This window comes from Panthera pardus, unplaced genomic scaffold, assembly GCF_024362965.1.
Source record: "Panthera pardus isolate Hobbes unplaced genomic scaffold, ASM2436296v1 HiC_scaffold_24, whole genome shotgun sequence".
Lineage (NCBI taxonomy): Eukaryota > Metazoa > Chordata > Mammalia > Carnivora > Felidae > Panthera > Panthera pardus.
Window position 1 is genome coordinate 51,129,772 of NW_026526810.1, and position 15,148 is coordinate 51,144,919.

The 15,148-nt window shown below is 54.1% G+C and overlaps 1 protein-coding gene and 1 long non-coding RNA gene across 2 annotated transcripts in view; one reads left to right on the top strand and one right to left on the bottom strand.

The window, feature by feature from the left end:
* The window catches only part of DUOX2 (dual oxidase 2), a 20,493-nt gene continuing 5,345 nt past the window's right edge, over positions 1 to 15,148 (top strand). The window contains exons 1-27 of the mRNA XM_053889102.1: positions 1 to 85; positions 710 to 793; positions 1,047 to 1,136; positions 1,393 to 1,557; positions 2,095 to 2,282; positions 2,465 to 2,666; positions 2,797 to 2,963; positions 3,356 to 3,416; positions 3,567 to 3,663; positions 4,092 to 4,182; positions 4,709 to 4,811; positions 5,368 to 5,531; positions 6,130 to 6,305; positions 6,523 to 6,641; positions 6,983 to 7,120; positions 7,339 to 7,452; positions 7,645 to 7,847; positions 8,158 to 8,343; positions 9,248 to 9,473; positions 9,553 to 9,646; positions 11,299 to 11,486; positions 12,264 to 12,333; positions 12,751 to 12,834; positions 13,383 to 13,561; positions 13,704 to 13,934; positions 14,113 to 14,212; positions 14,904 to 14,953. Coding sequence (XP_053745077.1) covers positions 724 to 793; positions 1,047 to 1,136; positions 1,393 to 1,557; positions 2,095 to 2,282; positions 2,465 to 2,666; positions 2,797 to 2,963; positions 3,356 to 3,416; positions 3,567 to 3,663; positions 4,092 to 4,182; positions 4,709 to 4,811; positions 5,368 to 5,531; positions 6,130 to 6,305; positions 6,523 to 6,641; positions 6,983 to 7,120; positions 7,339 to 7,452; positions 7,645 to 7,847; positions 8,158 to 8,343; positions 9,248 to 9,473; positions 9,553 to 9,646; positions 11,299 to 11,486; positions 12,264 to 12,333; positions 12,751 to 12,834; positions 13,383 to 13,561; positions 13,704 to 13,934; positions 14,113 to 14,212; positions 14,904 to 14,953 — 3,556 coding nt within the window. The 5' untranslated portion in view covers positions 1 to 85; positions 710 to 723. The remainder of the gene's footprint in view (positions 86 to 709; positions 794 to 1,046; positions 1,137 to 1,392; positions 1,558 to 2,094; positions 2,283 to 2,464; positions 2,667 to 2,796; positions 2,964 to 3,355; positions 3,417 to 3,566; positions 3,664 to 4,091; positions 4,183 to 4,708; positions 4,812 to 5,367; positions 5,532 to 6,129; positions 6,306 to 6,522; positions 6,642 to 6,982; positions 7,121 to 7,338; positions 7,453 to 7,644; positions 7,848 to 8,157; positions 8,344 to 9,247; positions 9,474 to 9,552; positions 9,647 to 11,298; positions 11,487 to 12,263; positions 12,334 to 12,750; positions 12,835 to 13,382; positions 13,562 to 13,703; positions 13,935 to 14,112; positions 14,213 to 14,903; positions 14,954 to 15,148) is intronic.
* Positions 11,812 to 15,148, bottom strand: part of LOC128772960 (uncharacterized) — an 18,202-nt gene continuing 14,865 nt past the window's right edge. Inside the window, exons 2-4 of the long non-coding RNA XR_008417096.1 lie at positions 13,875 to 13,984; positions 12,603 to 12,707; positions 11,812 to 12,378 (exon numbers count right to left, since the gene is read on the bottom strand). This is a non-coding gene — a long non-coding RNA (uncharacterized LOC128772960). The remainder of the gene's footprint in view (positions 12,379 to 12,602; positions 12,708 to 13,874; positions 13,985 to 15,148) is intronic.

The window sequence follows — 15,148 nt, forward strand, 5'->3', positions numbered from 1 at the left end:
CCTCCCGCCCAGATGCACACTCTTGGCTCTAGTCTGACCTGAGTGGACACCAGGGCAGCTGGCCTTCAAGGATCCAGAGAAGAGGGTGAGAGTGCCATCCAGAGAAGAGGGTGAGAGTGCCATCGGGGAGGCTGGGATCTTCAGAACTGGGAGGGGAGGGGTGCTGTGTTGGGAAGGTGGAGACAGGGAGGAGAGCAAAGAAGCAAAGATTCCAAGGGAAAAGACTTCTGCCCCAAATGGGGGCCCTAAACCAGAAGTTGGACTGGGGTTTAGGGCATGATCTTCCTATCCCTCCTGTCCTTGCACAGGCACTCACTGCAGAGTATCAACGGCTGCAGGTCAGGGATTCCCAGCAGTTACTGAGCAGTTGGGGATGAGGATTTGAAGCTGGGCGCTGGGCTGGGGGGTAGGGGGGGAGCCCTGGAAGGCTGGAGGTGAAGTTCTGCCTGGGACTGACAAACCCCAGAGGACTAGTGCCCTGTGTGTTCCTTTGGTTGGGGTTAGTTCTTCCACCAGGTGGAAAGTGGGGACTGGCATCAGTGCCTACTAGATGTCCTGAAAAGAGAGAGGTGGGATGTGGGTCCTTGGTGATGCTCCTTAAAACTTTGCTCCAGAAGTGAAAATAGCTGGCACCTCCTCACACTGTGTGGGCTGTAGACATGAGGGACACTAACTCCTTGTCCCTCACATATCACCTCCCACTTCCCAGGCGGCAGGGTCAGCATGCTCTGGGCAAAGCCAAAGGCGGTGGTGCTCCTGGGAGCTCTACTGACTGCATCCCTGGATCCAGCGGGTAAGTATCCGGTGCCCCTAGCTTAGCGAAGTCACCCAGTACCTCTTGCGGGTGGAGTACCTCTGCAAGATCGGTCAAATCGCAGCGCAGGTCAGCAGGATGGGAAACTTCCTGGCGCAGCTTCAACGCCGTGCAGTGTCGCCTCTTGGGTAGGATTGGGGGCACTCAGGGAGCGGGAGAAGCAGGGACAGAGGCCCTGGGTCCTCGAGTGGTCGCAGGAAGGCTAGCGCTGAGGAACCACTCTGCCTCACAGGCGGCCAGGACTCACCTGCACTGTCCTGGGAAGTGCAGCGCTATGACGGCTGGTTCAACAACCTGAGGCATCACGAGCTCGGCGCAGCTGGTACGTCCTGTGGTCCGGGTAGGGATGAGGGGGAGGATGGCTAGTGGAGGGCCGGCCCCGGGAGATGAGACCCGGACAAGAGGAGAGAGCGCGCCGCCAGCCACCCGGCTGTCTGCCCAGAGAACTCCTATGCACTCCTGGGCCCAGGAAACCCTGGCGGAAAGGGGTCTAGTCAGTGAGGTAGGCGTAGGGAGAGGTTTATGTCCTTGTTGGGGACGGAGTGCCCTGACAAAGCCCCGCTCCCTGCTTCCCACAGGCTTCAGACTGCAGCGTCTGGTACCAGCCAATTACGCGGATGGTGTTTATCAGGCTCTGGGGGAGCCGCTGCTGCCCAACCCGCGCCGACTCAGCGACGCCGCCATGCGGGGCACAGCCGGGCAGGCCTCCCGCCGCAACCGCACGGTGCTGGGGGTCTTCTTTGGTGAGAGCAAAGTGGGCGAACACCGGGGTTGACCAGTCACTTGGAGGCTGACCCAACTCCCACCCATCTCCTCCTCCTCACTAAGCAACAGTTCCAGGCGTTCTTTATCTTGGGGGCTTTGGGAGTGTCGATTTAGGGATATCTGCTTCCCTCATCATTCTCTTACCCCTTACTCCAAATCCAGGAGGATCACTGGACCTCCATTAAAGCCCTTAGGAGCTAGTCCCCTGCCACCGCTCTCCTACTCATATGATTGTATCCTCTTTCCTCCAAAAGAGAAAGGGGAAAGCAGGATCTGGTGGGAGATGGGAGTTGGTTTGGGGGAGCCCTTATCTTAATTATTATTTGGATTCTCACGCCAATGTTATGAGGTGCGTGGAGAGTGTATTATGTCCCCGCTTGAAAATTAGAAGAAAGACCCGGAGCTGGTGGCAGAGCTTAAACTACAACATGTCTTTTGACTCTTGAGAAACCAAGAGAAACTCCCTGCCCATGGGGAGTGGCGATTCTCAACAGTTTGGCCCCCATTGCGGACAGGCTACCACGTGCTGTCCGACCTGGTGAGCGTGGAGACACCTGGCTGCCCAGCCGAGTTCCTCAACATCCACATCCCGCCCGGGGACCCGGTGTTCGACCCCGACCAGCGCGGGGACGTGGTCCTACCCTTCCAGAGGAGCCGCTGGGACCCCGAGACCGGACAGAGCCCCAGTAACCCCCGGGACCTGGTGAGAGGGGGCAGGCGGGGTCGCGGGGGCGGGGCCTGGCAGGGCCGGGCCGGGAGAGGCTCCGCCCCCCCCACCCCCCACCCCCACCCCACCGACGCTGGGCTGGCCCTGGCGCCCCCTTACCCGTCTCAGCTACTCCGCCCGCGGCTCACCCTGGGCTCACCCTCCCGGTGCCCCCGCAGACCAACGAGGTGACGGGCTGGCTGGACGGCAGCGCCATCTATGGCTCCTCGCACTCCTGGAGCGACGCGCTGCGGAGCTTCTCCGGGGGGCAGCTGGCGTCGGGGCCCGACCCCGCCTTCCCCCGCAACGCGCAAAGCCCCCTGCTCATGTGGACGCCGCCCGACCCCGCCACCGGACAGCGCGGGCCCCGGGGGCTGTATGGTGAGGCCGCGGGGTGGGCTGCGGCGGCCGGGGCGCGCGGCGGGGCGGGCTGGGGGGCGCCGAGGTTGCGCTCCCCGTGGTCACACCGCCGCGCGTCTCTTCCCCTGCGGCCCCACGGCGTCGCGTGCAGCCTTCGGGGCGGAGCGAGGGAACCGCGACCCCTTCCTGCAGGCGCTGGGCCTGCTGTGGTTCCGCTACCACAACGTGTGGGCGCAGCGGCTGGCCCGCGAGCACCCGCGGTGGGGGGACGAGGAGCTGTTTCAGCACGCGCGCAAGAGGGTCATCGCCACCTACCAGGTCAGTCCGCACCCCCTCCCCGCCCCGCCCCTGCCTGCTGCGCAGGGCCCTCCATCCTCCGACGGGCAGCCCCCGGAAACGCCCTTTTGCAGGAGGACGCTGCTCCCCAGAACTGGGGCTAGCGTCTCGTCTCGGAGTGGACGTGGAGACGATGAGGAGGCAAAGCGCTGTGATCCTCGAGCCTTTGCTGTGGTTCTTATGTAGCCGCCCTCCTCTGCCATCCCAGGTTCCTTGTGGGGGCCGGGCCTCCGCACCTGTCCTGTTTGAGTTGCCTCCCTCGTGACTGCCCCTGCCTGACCCTCATCTCCCACCGAAGCCTTCCTTGGGCTCGGATCCCTCCCAGGGCGGCTGCTCCAGCGCTTGCCTCCCTTTTGCCTTCTCTTGTCTCTCAGAACATCGCTCTGTATGAGTGGCTGCCCAGCTTCCTGCAGACAACACCCCCAGAATATACAGGTACAGGAGTTGGGGGGGGGGACACTTGGACTGCGGGGGTGGGGGTGGAGAAGGGAGGGTCAGGATCCGTGGGAGAAAGAAGACAGGTAGGGGCATGTGATGGAAGGATGTGATAAGGAGCCTGTTTCTCTTATTACCCCTGTTGGGCAGGGTACCGTTCTTTCTTGGACCCCAGCATCTCCCCAGAGTTCCTGGCAGCCTCTGAGCAGTTCTTCTCCACCATGGTGCCTCCTGGCGTCTACATGAGGTGAGGGAGGGGCTGGCAGTGGAGGAGGCATAGCACACTGGTAGAGATGAAGAATCAACAGCCTTGGGGGCCTGGGGCCTTTTATACAACTCCACAGTAATGGGGGAAGAGAAGCAGAGTTTGGAACCCTGAAATAGGACCCTGGGATAGGAGTTTCAAACTTAACAACTCCTCCTAATGGCTGAACTTTAGCTGCTGAGAGCAGGACTTGTCCAGCAGTCGGGTTATTCTCTTCACTCCTTTCCTTACCACTCTATGTGGACAAAGAGCAACTGATACCTTCAATCCACACACATTGCCAAATCTCTGCTGTGTTCAAAGAAGTTCAGCCCTCCGTCCTGGCCAGACCCCTCTGAGTCCCTCAGCCCACTCAACCCCATGTCAGCTTTTCCCTGAGCTCTCATCCCATCCTTGATGCCCCATTTCAGAAATGCCAGCTGTCATTTCCAGATGGTCCTGAACCAGGGTCTTGGCAGCTCCCCAGCTCTCAGAGTCTGCAACAGCTACTGGATTCGGGAGGTCAGCCTGGGGTCTGGGTCAGGGGAAGGTGGGTCAGCGTCAGTCGTGACACACAGGCTGGGAAAAGCAACCGTTCCAGTTGCTTTTTTAGGTGTTGCCTCTACAGGTAGTAGGAGATGAAGGGGAGAATGATCAGAAAATTATCTGGTGGGGCACCTGGGGGGCTCAGTTGATTAAGTGTCCTACTGTTGATTTCAGCTCAGTTCATGATCTCAGGATTCGTGAGTTGAGGCCATTAGGCTCTGTGCTGACAGTGTGGAGCCTGCTTGGGATTCTCTTTCTCCTCCATCCCTCCTTCTCTCTCTGCCCTTCTCTCTCTCTTTCTCTAAGTAAATAACTTTGAAAAAAATACTTATAGCTTTGAAAAAAAACACTTAAGAAAATTATCTGGAGACAATAGCTCAGGAGTCTAGGACTGGCCAAGGGCCCTTAGTCCTGAGGTGCTGCAGTGGTTCAGGGTGACAGGGACCAGGCTTTGGGGAGAGGCCCAAGAGCCTACTTTAAATGTGTTGTTGTCTATTTCCAGAACACCAATCTGAACAGTGCCCAGGCGGTGAATCACCTGCTGCTGGGAATGGCCTCCCAGATTTCAGAGATGGAAGACAGGATAGTGGTTGAAGATCTGAGGGGTAAGCTTGGGAGCTAGATGGGATAAGGGTCCAGAAGCCTGAGAGCCTGGGGACCCCTCTGGGTTAATCAACAGTTAGACCTTAGGGTACCTACAATGCAGGAACACAGATACACATGCTGTAAATAGCCACTAGAAGAAAAAAGCTTTTAACTTTTTTTTTTTTTTTTTTGCTTCATTTAGGTTTAATGTTGCATTTACTCTAAATTACCTATGTCTGAGTATGTAGGGGGAGAGGTGACACCACAATCTCTTGGTATTTAGGTTTCCAAAAGTTTTCTCCAGTCCTGTCTTGAGGCCAAGGAGGTAAAGGACAGGGACTTTACTATTTGGTGACTAGAACAGTCTTGAGTCTCAGGGGAAGATTCTTGCCAGAAAAATTTCCCCTGATCGTACATGGTCACATTGACCCTACGTGGAAGCAAGGTTGATATAGACACATGGTCGCAATGTTGGGAGTTCTGGGGGTGAGTAGTGCCAACAACCTAATTCAAGACTACTGAGCAAAGAAGCGTCAGGAGGATTCAGCCTATAGCCTGGTTCTCTCTCCTTCTCAGATTATTGGCCTGGCCCTGGCAAGTTCTCCCGCACAGACTACGTGGCCAGCAGCATCCAACGTGGCCGAGATATGGGGTTGCCCAGCTATACCCAAGCCCTGAAGGCTTTGGGGTTGGAAACCCCAAAGAACTGGAGTGACATCAATCCCAATGTGGACCCCCAGGTGAGAAACAGTAATGATGGCAATAGCAGCTAAAACTTTCGTGTTTTAAGATCTGTGCACATGTAACTCATTTAATCTACATCAAGAATGTTATAGGGTAGATACTATCATTGTCCTTATTTTACCAATGACATGGTTGGTAAGTCAGTCATAGAGATGGGATTTAAACTCAGTCATCTGATTCCAGAGTATGTTTCTCACCACTACATTGTACCATTCCTACAGGGTGGCCTCAGGGTGATCTCTGTATTGGGTGCCATTGTCCTATTCCTGCAGGATCCTTCCTTATGAAATGGGTGACCTTAAAACTGCTAATTATTAGGGCCAGATAGCCTGGGTGGTGGTGGTCACAGGATATGGCCCACAGGCACCTAGCAGTGGTTTCACCATCGGCAGGGACACGTGGGTCCTCCCACCTGTCTTGCCACCACCTGAGGGGGATGGCCTAGGAAAAGTAGGCTCCTTCAGGCCTGAGCAGCAAGCCAGGCAGCTGATGGAGTCCTGTGTTTAAGAATGGAGCCACAGTGGCTGCCCTCCCCAACACACATGTGCACACACACGTGCACACACATATTCCTCACCTCCTGTGGTGCCCCAGGTGCTGGAGGCCACAGCTGCCCTGTACAACCAGGACCTTTCCCTGCTGGAGCTGCTCCCTGGGGGGTTCTTGGAGAGCCACGGGGACCCAGGGACCCTCTTCAATGCCATCGTCCTCGACCAGTTTGTGCGGCTGCGGGATGGTGACCGCTACTGGTTTGAGAACACCAGGAATGGGTAAGGCCTGCATGAACTTCCGCCTCAGATGCCACTTTGGCTTGGAGCCCCAGGGCCTCTGCCTGTAAGCAGCCCCATGGGCCCTGGATTCCCAGCTGGCCTCACCTCCTCTTTAACCCCTCTGTGTCTCTTTCCTCATCTGACTTCCTGGGCCCAATATTGCTGGAGGCTGGCAGCCCTTTCTCATCCCAACCATTCGTGGCTTTCTCCAACTTAGGCTGTTCTCCAGAGAGGAAATTGCAGAAATCAGAAACACCACTCTTTGGGACGTCCTAGTGGCTGTTACCAATGTGGACGCCAGTGCCCTGCAGCCCAATGTCTTTATCTGGCATGACGGTGAGTGGCAATCAGAGAAAGGACCAAGGATGGGGCGAGTCACTTGGTGCTGTCCAGGGAACCAGGTGCCAGGCAGCATTTTCTGTGTGCTGCTGGGAAGCCTGCTTTAGGCTGCCTCCCCCAGTAGGTACTGGACTGGTTTGCAGGCTGCACTCTGTGATCAAACTGGGGTAGGTACTGAGAACAGGATATGGAAAGGGACTTTTTGAGGGGAACCAACTCCAGAGAGGTAGGCCTAGTAAGGAGAAGGGTACCTTGTCCTTTACAGGAGAGAGGGGAAGGGTGCCTGGCCAACTAGTGAGATCCTCAGACTTTAAGGTCTTTTGTGTCCTCTCCCTCAGGTGCACCCTGCCCTCAGCCTCGGCAGCTCACAACTGAAGGCTTGCCCCGCTGTGTGCCCCTGACGGTGATTGACTACTTCGAGGGCAGTGGTCCTGGTTTTGGCATCACCATTGTGGCTCTCTGCTGTCTTCCGTTAGGTGAACTCTTCACACCCTCACCCACTGCTTTCCTCCTGGCTGCCCCCCTGCCCACAGACTGTCCTTGCCCCTCATGACCTGCTGGTCTGTGGGACTAGCTCTTTGCTACAGTCAAAGCCAGGCTCAGGGGACCTTGTGAAGGGAGGAACAACAGGACCCTCAGTGAAGCTGCAGACAAGAGGCTCCCCTCCCCACTGGCTCTTTCTGATCCTTTTCAGTGAGTCTGCTTATCTCTGGGGTCGTGGCCCATTTCCGGGGCCGAGAGCGCAAGAGACTACAGAAGAAAGGCAAAGAGAGTGTGAAGAGAGAAGCAGCCAAAGATGGGGTGTCAGGTGAGATGGGGCTGAAGGGAGAGAGGGAAATGGGGCCCAGATAGGGGTCCCTGGGAGAAAAAGCAGGTTGCAGATGTGGGGAGAAAGCCAGGCTTTGGGTGTGTCTGCTCAGACTGGTAGAGTGGAATTGGTTTGAGGTCAGGGGCCTGGGTACCTGTGCTGAACGTCTCTGACCAATTGTCCCTTCCCCAGCAAATGAGTGGCCAGGCCCCAGGGAGAAGAGCTATCCCATCACCATCCAGCTGCTCCCAGACCGACGTCTACAGGTCCTAGACAGGCGGCTGTCTGTGCTCCGCACTGTCCAGCTGCAGCCCACACAGAAGGTCAACCTCATCCTGTCCAGCAACCGCGGGCGCCACACCCTTCTGCTCAAGATCCCCAAGGAGTATGACCTGGTATGGCCAGCCTGCCTCCCCTACCTGGAATGCTCCTATATCTCCCTTCTCAGAGAGAGGCCTATTAGTTCACACTCTCCTCAGCTACAGAGCTCCCCTGTGAAGATGATGCTGGGGAGAGGCTCTCCTTTCAGCTCTTCTCCACACTCCATGTGACCCTCCCTTTGACCTGCTCGAGCCATTCACTTGGTTCCAGCCTGGATGCATTGGGAGGCAGCTTTTCTCATCTTCCCTCAACTCAAGGTCCTATGAGTGGGGGCTGAATCAGACCTGGAGCTCCAAGCACTGACATGGGCTTCCTCCCACCCAGGTGCTGCTGTTTAACTCTGAGGAGGACCGGGGCACCTTTGTTCAGCATCTGCAGGGCTTCTGTGTGCAGTGGACTCTGGGCCTTGACGTGACTGAGTTGGAAGAGAATGAGCTGTTCAGAAGGGCTGTGACCAAGCAGCAGCGGGCCCGTATCCTGGAGATCTTCTTCAGGAACCTCTTTGCCCAGGTGCCATAAGTGTGTCTTTTGGAGACAGGACCTGGCCCAGGGTTGGAGGGAAGCTGGGCTGGACAGGATCCTGCATGGGGTAAACTAAGTTTCTGGTCTGTATGCTGGAGAGAGACAGCGTTGATTGAATCCTAGCATTGCCACTCACTAGCTGTGTGACTTTAGGCCAGTCACATCATCTCTGCTCTGTATCTCCACTTCCTCATCTATAAAACAGTGATTAAAATAGGATCCACTGGCATTCCCAGGTATCCCCCATATGGAATATAGAATAAAATAAAATAAAAGTAATAGGATCCATCACCTTGGGTTGTTGTGAGGATTCAGTGAGATAGTCTACATCAGTGGTTCTCAAAGTGTGGCCTCTGGACCAGCAGCCGCCACCTAACCTGGGAATTTGTTAAAAATATAAATCCCCAGCAGTCTCCACCAAATCCAGCTAATCATAAGATTGTTTATCTGGCCAGGCCCCTGCCTCCAGGAGACCAAATCAGGCACATGGTAGCCCTGTCTAAATTGACAAGAGAATAAATATATCCCTAGCCTTTTCCTGCCTGTCCACCACTGTCTACTTCATTTCTGTCCCCAGTATAGGGCCTCTCATTTCGCATTTTGAATCCCAAACTTTGTTCCCTCCCATTTCCACCCCCCACCTATAGACCTAGCACTATTCCTAACATATAAAGCTCCTGGATCTTGAGTCCAGGGAAAAAATGGGCTGGCTGCTAGAGATCTGAGTCACTGCCTCAGAGGCCCAGGTCAGAAGTATATCTAAGGATCAAGAGAGCTACAAGGGCTCACTATTTCTGAATTGGACTTTTGGGAGATGTGAAGGGTCACTGAACTGCATTCAGCCCAGGCCTCACCTTTTTCTCTCCTTCCCTCTGCTACTGCCCGAGTGCAGGTGCTGGACATCGACAAGGCAGATGCAGGCACCCTGCCCCTGGACTCATCACAGAAGGTGCGGGAGGCCCTGACTTGTGAGCTGAGCAGAGCTGAGTTTGCCGAGTCCCTGGGCCTCAAACCCCAGGACATGTTTGTAGAGTACATGTTCTCTCTTGCTGACAAAGATGGCAATGGCTACCTGTCCTTCCGGGAGTTTCTGGACATCCTGGTGGTCTTCATGAAAGGTAGGGGCAGAGTGGACCACTTCAGGAACCAGCAGTCTTTCAGCACAGAGGTGACCTGAATCCCTCTTTTTCTTCTCAGGCTCCCCAGAGGACAAGTCCCACCTGATGTTCACCATGTATGACCTTGATGCAAATGGCTTCCTCTCCAAGGATGAATTCTTCACCATGATGCGGTATGGAGTGGGCCCTTCCAGTTCTGAGACTCCCTGATGTTTGAAACAAAGTCAAATCAGCGGAGGGTAGGTGAGGAGGTTATGTGGCCATCTATCTTGAAAGCCTGGATACTGCATTCTAGATTCTCAGAGCATCCAGCTTCATAAGTTTATCTGGCTAGGCCCCTGCCTCCAGGAGGGTCTATTATCTGCACTGTCTACACGAGCTAGAAAATTCTCCCTCTCTAGTTAAAAACAAACAAACAAACAAACAAACAAACAAACAAACAACCACCAAGCCAGTATGACCAATAGCAAAAGTCTAGTATCCCTTTTGGATGCCTTTGGATCTTTGTAAACTCTTCTACACCATACCTAACACTGGTGCTTTGCGCCGTGCATTAATGGATGAAAGATTAATGACCTTGGTCACTTTTCCTGTATTAATCACTAGGAAATGCAGGAGAAGAAACATGGAAAGTTCCTCTGTATTCCAACCCTTCTTTCTTCTTGCTTCTCAAGTTATTTTTGGTTGTGGTGTGCTGACAAAGACCAGCTTTGAGTGCATAGACTTCTTATTCCTAAAGACACTGTTCTGGTAACAGTGAAAGTCCCCTTCAGCTCCATAAGGACAGGGTTCTTACTTCTCTTTTGTTTCTCACTGAATCCACCTCTTCTGCACTGTGATTGGCACATAGCAGGTATTCAATACATACTTAACTGAATCAGATGGAATAAATGAGCAAATGAATAAACCAAATGCATAAAAGAGTGCAGAGTCTTTTACCTTTTCTACCTTAAGCCTTTCCATTTCTTTCTGCATTCCCTCTAACTTCCACATCCCTCTTCCATCCCAGACACCACAACTGGACATGGGCTTCTAAAAGGCTGTGGTGAAGCTGATTGCAGTCCATCACTCACTGGGTGTGCTATTGCAGGCCCAGACCTGGGTGAGGCTCTAGGGATCTCGGAGAGGGTCCCTGTCCACCAGGGCCAAGTATCCACTTTCTCTTCCTATGTTCAGTTGTAGATCTTGCCCAGTCTCACTTGGATGATGTGTTTTTTAATGGGCTTGCTGTGCCAGGCACACACAGGTCTTTTTTTCTGTTGGATTCACACAAACATGCATGGTTGGCTTGTTTTTGTCCCAAAGGACAACCTAAGAAGAGTATGGCCACTCTGGGTGCTATGAGATCGGGTGTGAAGACAATCCTGCCTGTGCCCTGGGGTGTTGGCACAAGGAAGCAGCAGCCATTGTAGCTACATCTCCTCCCCCGGCATCCAGGCTTCTGTGCCCCCACTGGACTGTGAAAGGGGGAGGCCAGTGGCAGCATGGGATGCATTAACACAAGAGAGTGGCCAGAGACCCTGCCACACAAGAAGCCCATGGTCATCTGGACATGTCCCTACACTAAATGGACATTGATCCCACCTTTCAATGCCCCCTTGTTTGAGGGCTGCTTTCTCTAATTGGTCAAGGTCACTTTCAATTTCAAACCTGTGGCCACCCCACCCAGCTTAATGTCAACTACAGGCTGGATGAACACCTTCTCAATGCCATTTCCCGGGTCACTGGTAACCACATTAGATAATCTGGGGCCCGCCCCACCGTGCACCTGCCTGAACCTGACCTTGCCAGATGACAGACTGGTGTATCTCTCCTCCTCCCCCAGGTCCTTCATCGAGATCTCCAACAACTGCCTGTCCAAGGCCCAGCTGACTGAGGTGGTAGAGTCCATGTACCGGGAGTCGGGCTTCCAGGATAAGGAGGAGCTGACGTGGGAGGATTTCCACTTCATGCTGCGGGACCATGACAGCGAGCTCCAACGCACTCAGCTCTGTGTCAGAGGTGGAGGTGAAAGTACGTGAGTATGTAAGAAATGGTAGGGGGCACCTGGGTGGCTCAGTCAGTTGACTTTCACTCAGGTTATGATCTCACAGTTCATGAGTTCAAGCCCCACGTCTGGCTCTGTGCTGACAGCTCAGAGCCTGGAGCCTGCTTTGGATTCTGTGTCTCCCTCTCTCTCTACTCCTCCCCATTCATTCTCTCTCTCTCTCTCTCTCTCTCTCTCTCTCTCTCTCTCTCTTTCTCTCTCTCAATAATAAATAAACATTAAAAAATTAAAAAAAAAAAAAGAAATGGTAGGAGTCAGGGAGGGACGTGTCTTCAAAATGAGAGCTACCGGTGGATAGGAGTCAGGTTTTATTTCTCTTCAAGTCTTTTGTGCCTAGTATAGAGCCAGGCACGTGTAGTCAAGGGTGTCACATACATGTGCACTGGACAAACGTGCCTACTGAGATGTCAAGGGTGGTCTGAAATCCAGCCTACATGCCACTTACTAAGCTCATGCACATTGGTCTGGGGTGTAGCTAGTCAGAGGAAGAGGCGTTATTTTCTTTATACAAAGGATGCAGGATTGCATCTGCCTGCAGTTTTCTAATTATACCAAGTTACCCCCTTGTTTGCAATGGGTGCCCATTGTGGGCAGTGAGGGGAACAAGGCTGGAACAAGAGATGAGAACATGGCAAAGTCCCTGGCAAGTGCTGTGGCAGCCTTCCTGGAGAAGAGAGGGGGGCAGTCTACCATTCTTCTACCCTTGTGGGGAAGCCTGTCCAGACTCTTGTTCTTCTCTCCAGGTGTTGGAGACATCTTTAAACCAAACATCAGCTGTCGAGTCTCATTCATCACTCGGACTCCTGGGGAACGGTGAGCAGGAATGGGGGCATTGGCAGGTCCCCTTGTCCAGGTCCCCTGAAGAGAAATGAAGGAAGTAGGGCTGGCTGAATCAGTTCCTGGGACCAGATATTTTTCCTCTGAAAGTAGCTCTTAGTGCATAATTGATCCTGGCCCAAATTCCATCTGCTTCCCTCATGCCATGTGGCTCAGGATCCTAGCTCTCTCCCTGACACTTCAAGACAGAATCCTTCTGTAAGACAGATGACCGCATCATATTCATTCTGCCTTGCCTCTCCTACCTGGCTTCTCTCTGACCAGTTTTATGGGCAGGTTCTGTGGGCAGGGGTGGGTTCCAGGATTCATCCCCATCCTCTGAAGTTCTGACCTGGTGATTCTTCTCCTGGCTGCAAAGACAAGGGGAGAATGAGCCCATTTTTCCTTTCTCAGATCCTGCTCTCAGGAACTAGGACTCCCTGCCTCAGAAGCCCCAGAGCTGGGAGGTCCGGTGCTGAAGAAGAGGTTTGGCAAAAAGTAAGTACTTTCTAGACCCCTGGGCCCAAGGAAACATGGGGAGAAGTCTTGGAGTCTCTGGGCCCTGCCCACCCTTCCTGGACACACAAGGGACCATCCTGTGTCTCGTTCTATGTGTCTCTAACCTGATTGGTGGGCCATAAGGTCAAATAATTCTTCAACATCTTCCAACCTCTGCACCCTAACCTTCAGGCAAGGGGCCTAGCACTCAGATGCAATACCAAGATGGCAGTAAGGGCTCTCCTGGCTCCTGCCTGCTTTGGCACATCAGTGAGGCCCGTTCAGGGAGCACCAAGAGGGAAGGACAGAACACACAGGAGGAAGATGAGGTGGAGTAGGGGGAAGACAGAAGAGCGGGTGGATGGAGCAAATAAAGATGAGTGCTGAAAGTTGGGGGCGGGTAGGAGTCTACTCCCCAAATGCTGTTTCCTTCATCTGTTCTGGCCCATCCTGACCCCTGCCAGGTTATCAGGTCTCCTTCATGGGGTGGCATTTAGGGGAGGTCAGGGTGCCCTGGTCTCACGGCCAGCTGCCTCCCGTTGCTGCAGGACAGTGGTGCCCTCTCCCCGGCTGTACACGGAGGCACTGAAGGAGAAGATGCAGCGGGGCCCCCTGGCCCAGAAGCTGCGACAGTACAAGCGCTTTGTGGAGAACTACCTGCGGCACATCATGTGCGTGGCGGTCTTCTCTGCCATCTGTGCTGGCCTGTTTGCAGAGCGTGCCTACTGTAAGAGTTCCAGCTTGTGGGCGGTGGGAAGGGGCATGTAGAGAGCCTTCTGGCTGCTCTTCCCACTGGAGCCCAGGCGTTCTGACCCAGGCCAGGACCCCAGCCTCTGTGCCATGCTGATCCACCCACACCCCCTCTCCAGATTATGCCTTTGCCTCACCACCCTCGGGCATCGCACAGACCACCTTTGTGGGCATCATCCTGTCCCGGGGCACGGCCGCCAGCATCTCCTTCATGTTCTCCTACATCCTGCTCACCATGTGCCGCAACCTCATCACCTTCCTGCGCGAGACCTTCCTCAACCGCTACATACCCTTTGACGCCGCCGTGGACTTCCATCGCTGGATCGCCATGGCTGCCGTTGTCCTAGCCAGTCAGTGCCTCCTGGGCATCCTCCCCATTGTTGCATTCCCCTGGCTCTAGCTGTGGGGGGAAGAGTGAGGAGATTGGAGCTACGTAGACTCCCGTCTCTCCTCCCTGTGCCTCCTCTGTTCCTCAGGGTGGGAGGTAGAGTCGGCCCTGGGTGGCATCTCTAACAGAGTCTCTTTCAGTTTTGCACAGTGCTGGCCATGCAGTCAATGTCTTCATCTTCTCAGTCAGCCCCCTCAGCCTGCTGGCCTGTGTCTTTCCCAACGTCTTTGTGAATGATGGGTCAGTTCTGGGGAGGGTTCCCCCATGGGACATTTGGAGCAGGCCAAAGGGTATAATGGAAAAGACATAGATGGCCCTCAATACTCCACTCTCACTGAATGAGAGTGAAGAGCCTGCTGGGGATGCTGAGAGGTGTCTTCCTTGCCCTGGAAGGAAGTGGCCATGATTAGCCAGGCAAGATGTTTGGGAGATGAATTAGAGACTGTTTCCCACATGTACCTAACACAGAACTTGGAATCTTAGCCTACCATTCATTCACTGGGCAAACATTCATGGAGTACATCATACATGACCATCCAGGTGCCAGAGAATAGGCATACTAGATTCATGCAGTCATTCAGCAAATACTTGTTGAGTATTTACTACAAGCCTAGCATTGTTTGAGCATAGGGATTAGAGCAATGAGCAGAACCACACCCTTGCCCACATGGAGCTTACAGAATGTGAACCGAGCACCCAAGGAAGCAAATAGCAGTAAGAGAGTTCAAGATAATGCAGAAGGAAGAATTGCCAAGAAAGCAGAGGGTGGAACTGTGGGTGGCTGGGTGCCATGTTCCTTGGATGATCCCTGGGCATCTGAGTGGAGGCCCAGTAACCTCAGCAGTCAGGGCCAGCAGAAGCAGAATCACATTGTGACAGTGGGGAAGCCAATCCTGCCCCAGCTAGAAGCTCATATACCTTTGCCCTACAGGTCCCAGCTTCCCCAAAAGTTCTACTGGTGGTTCTTCGAGACAGTCCCAGGTAGGGAGTAGGGGTGTATGTGGGGCCTGGGGTTCCTATCTGAGGACCTCTGTTTGTCTTCATCCTCCCATGAATACATACTTGTCTAGTGGTCGTGGTTCCCTTTCTAGTCTCCAGGACAAGCCTCAGCTGCAGCCCCGGCAGACAAGCTGTTCTGGGGGCCAGGGAGATCAGAGAAGGAGGGTAGACTGGGGG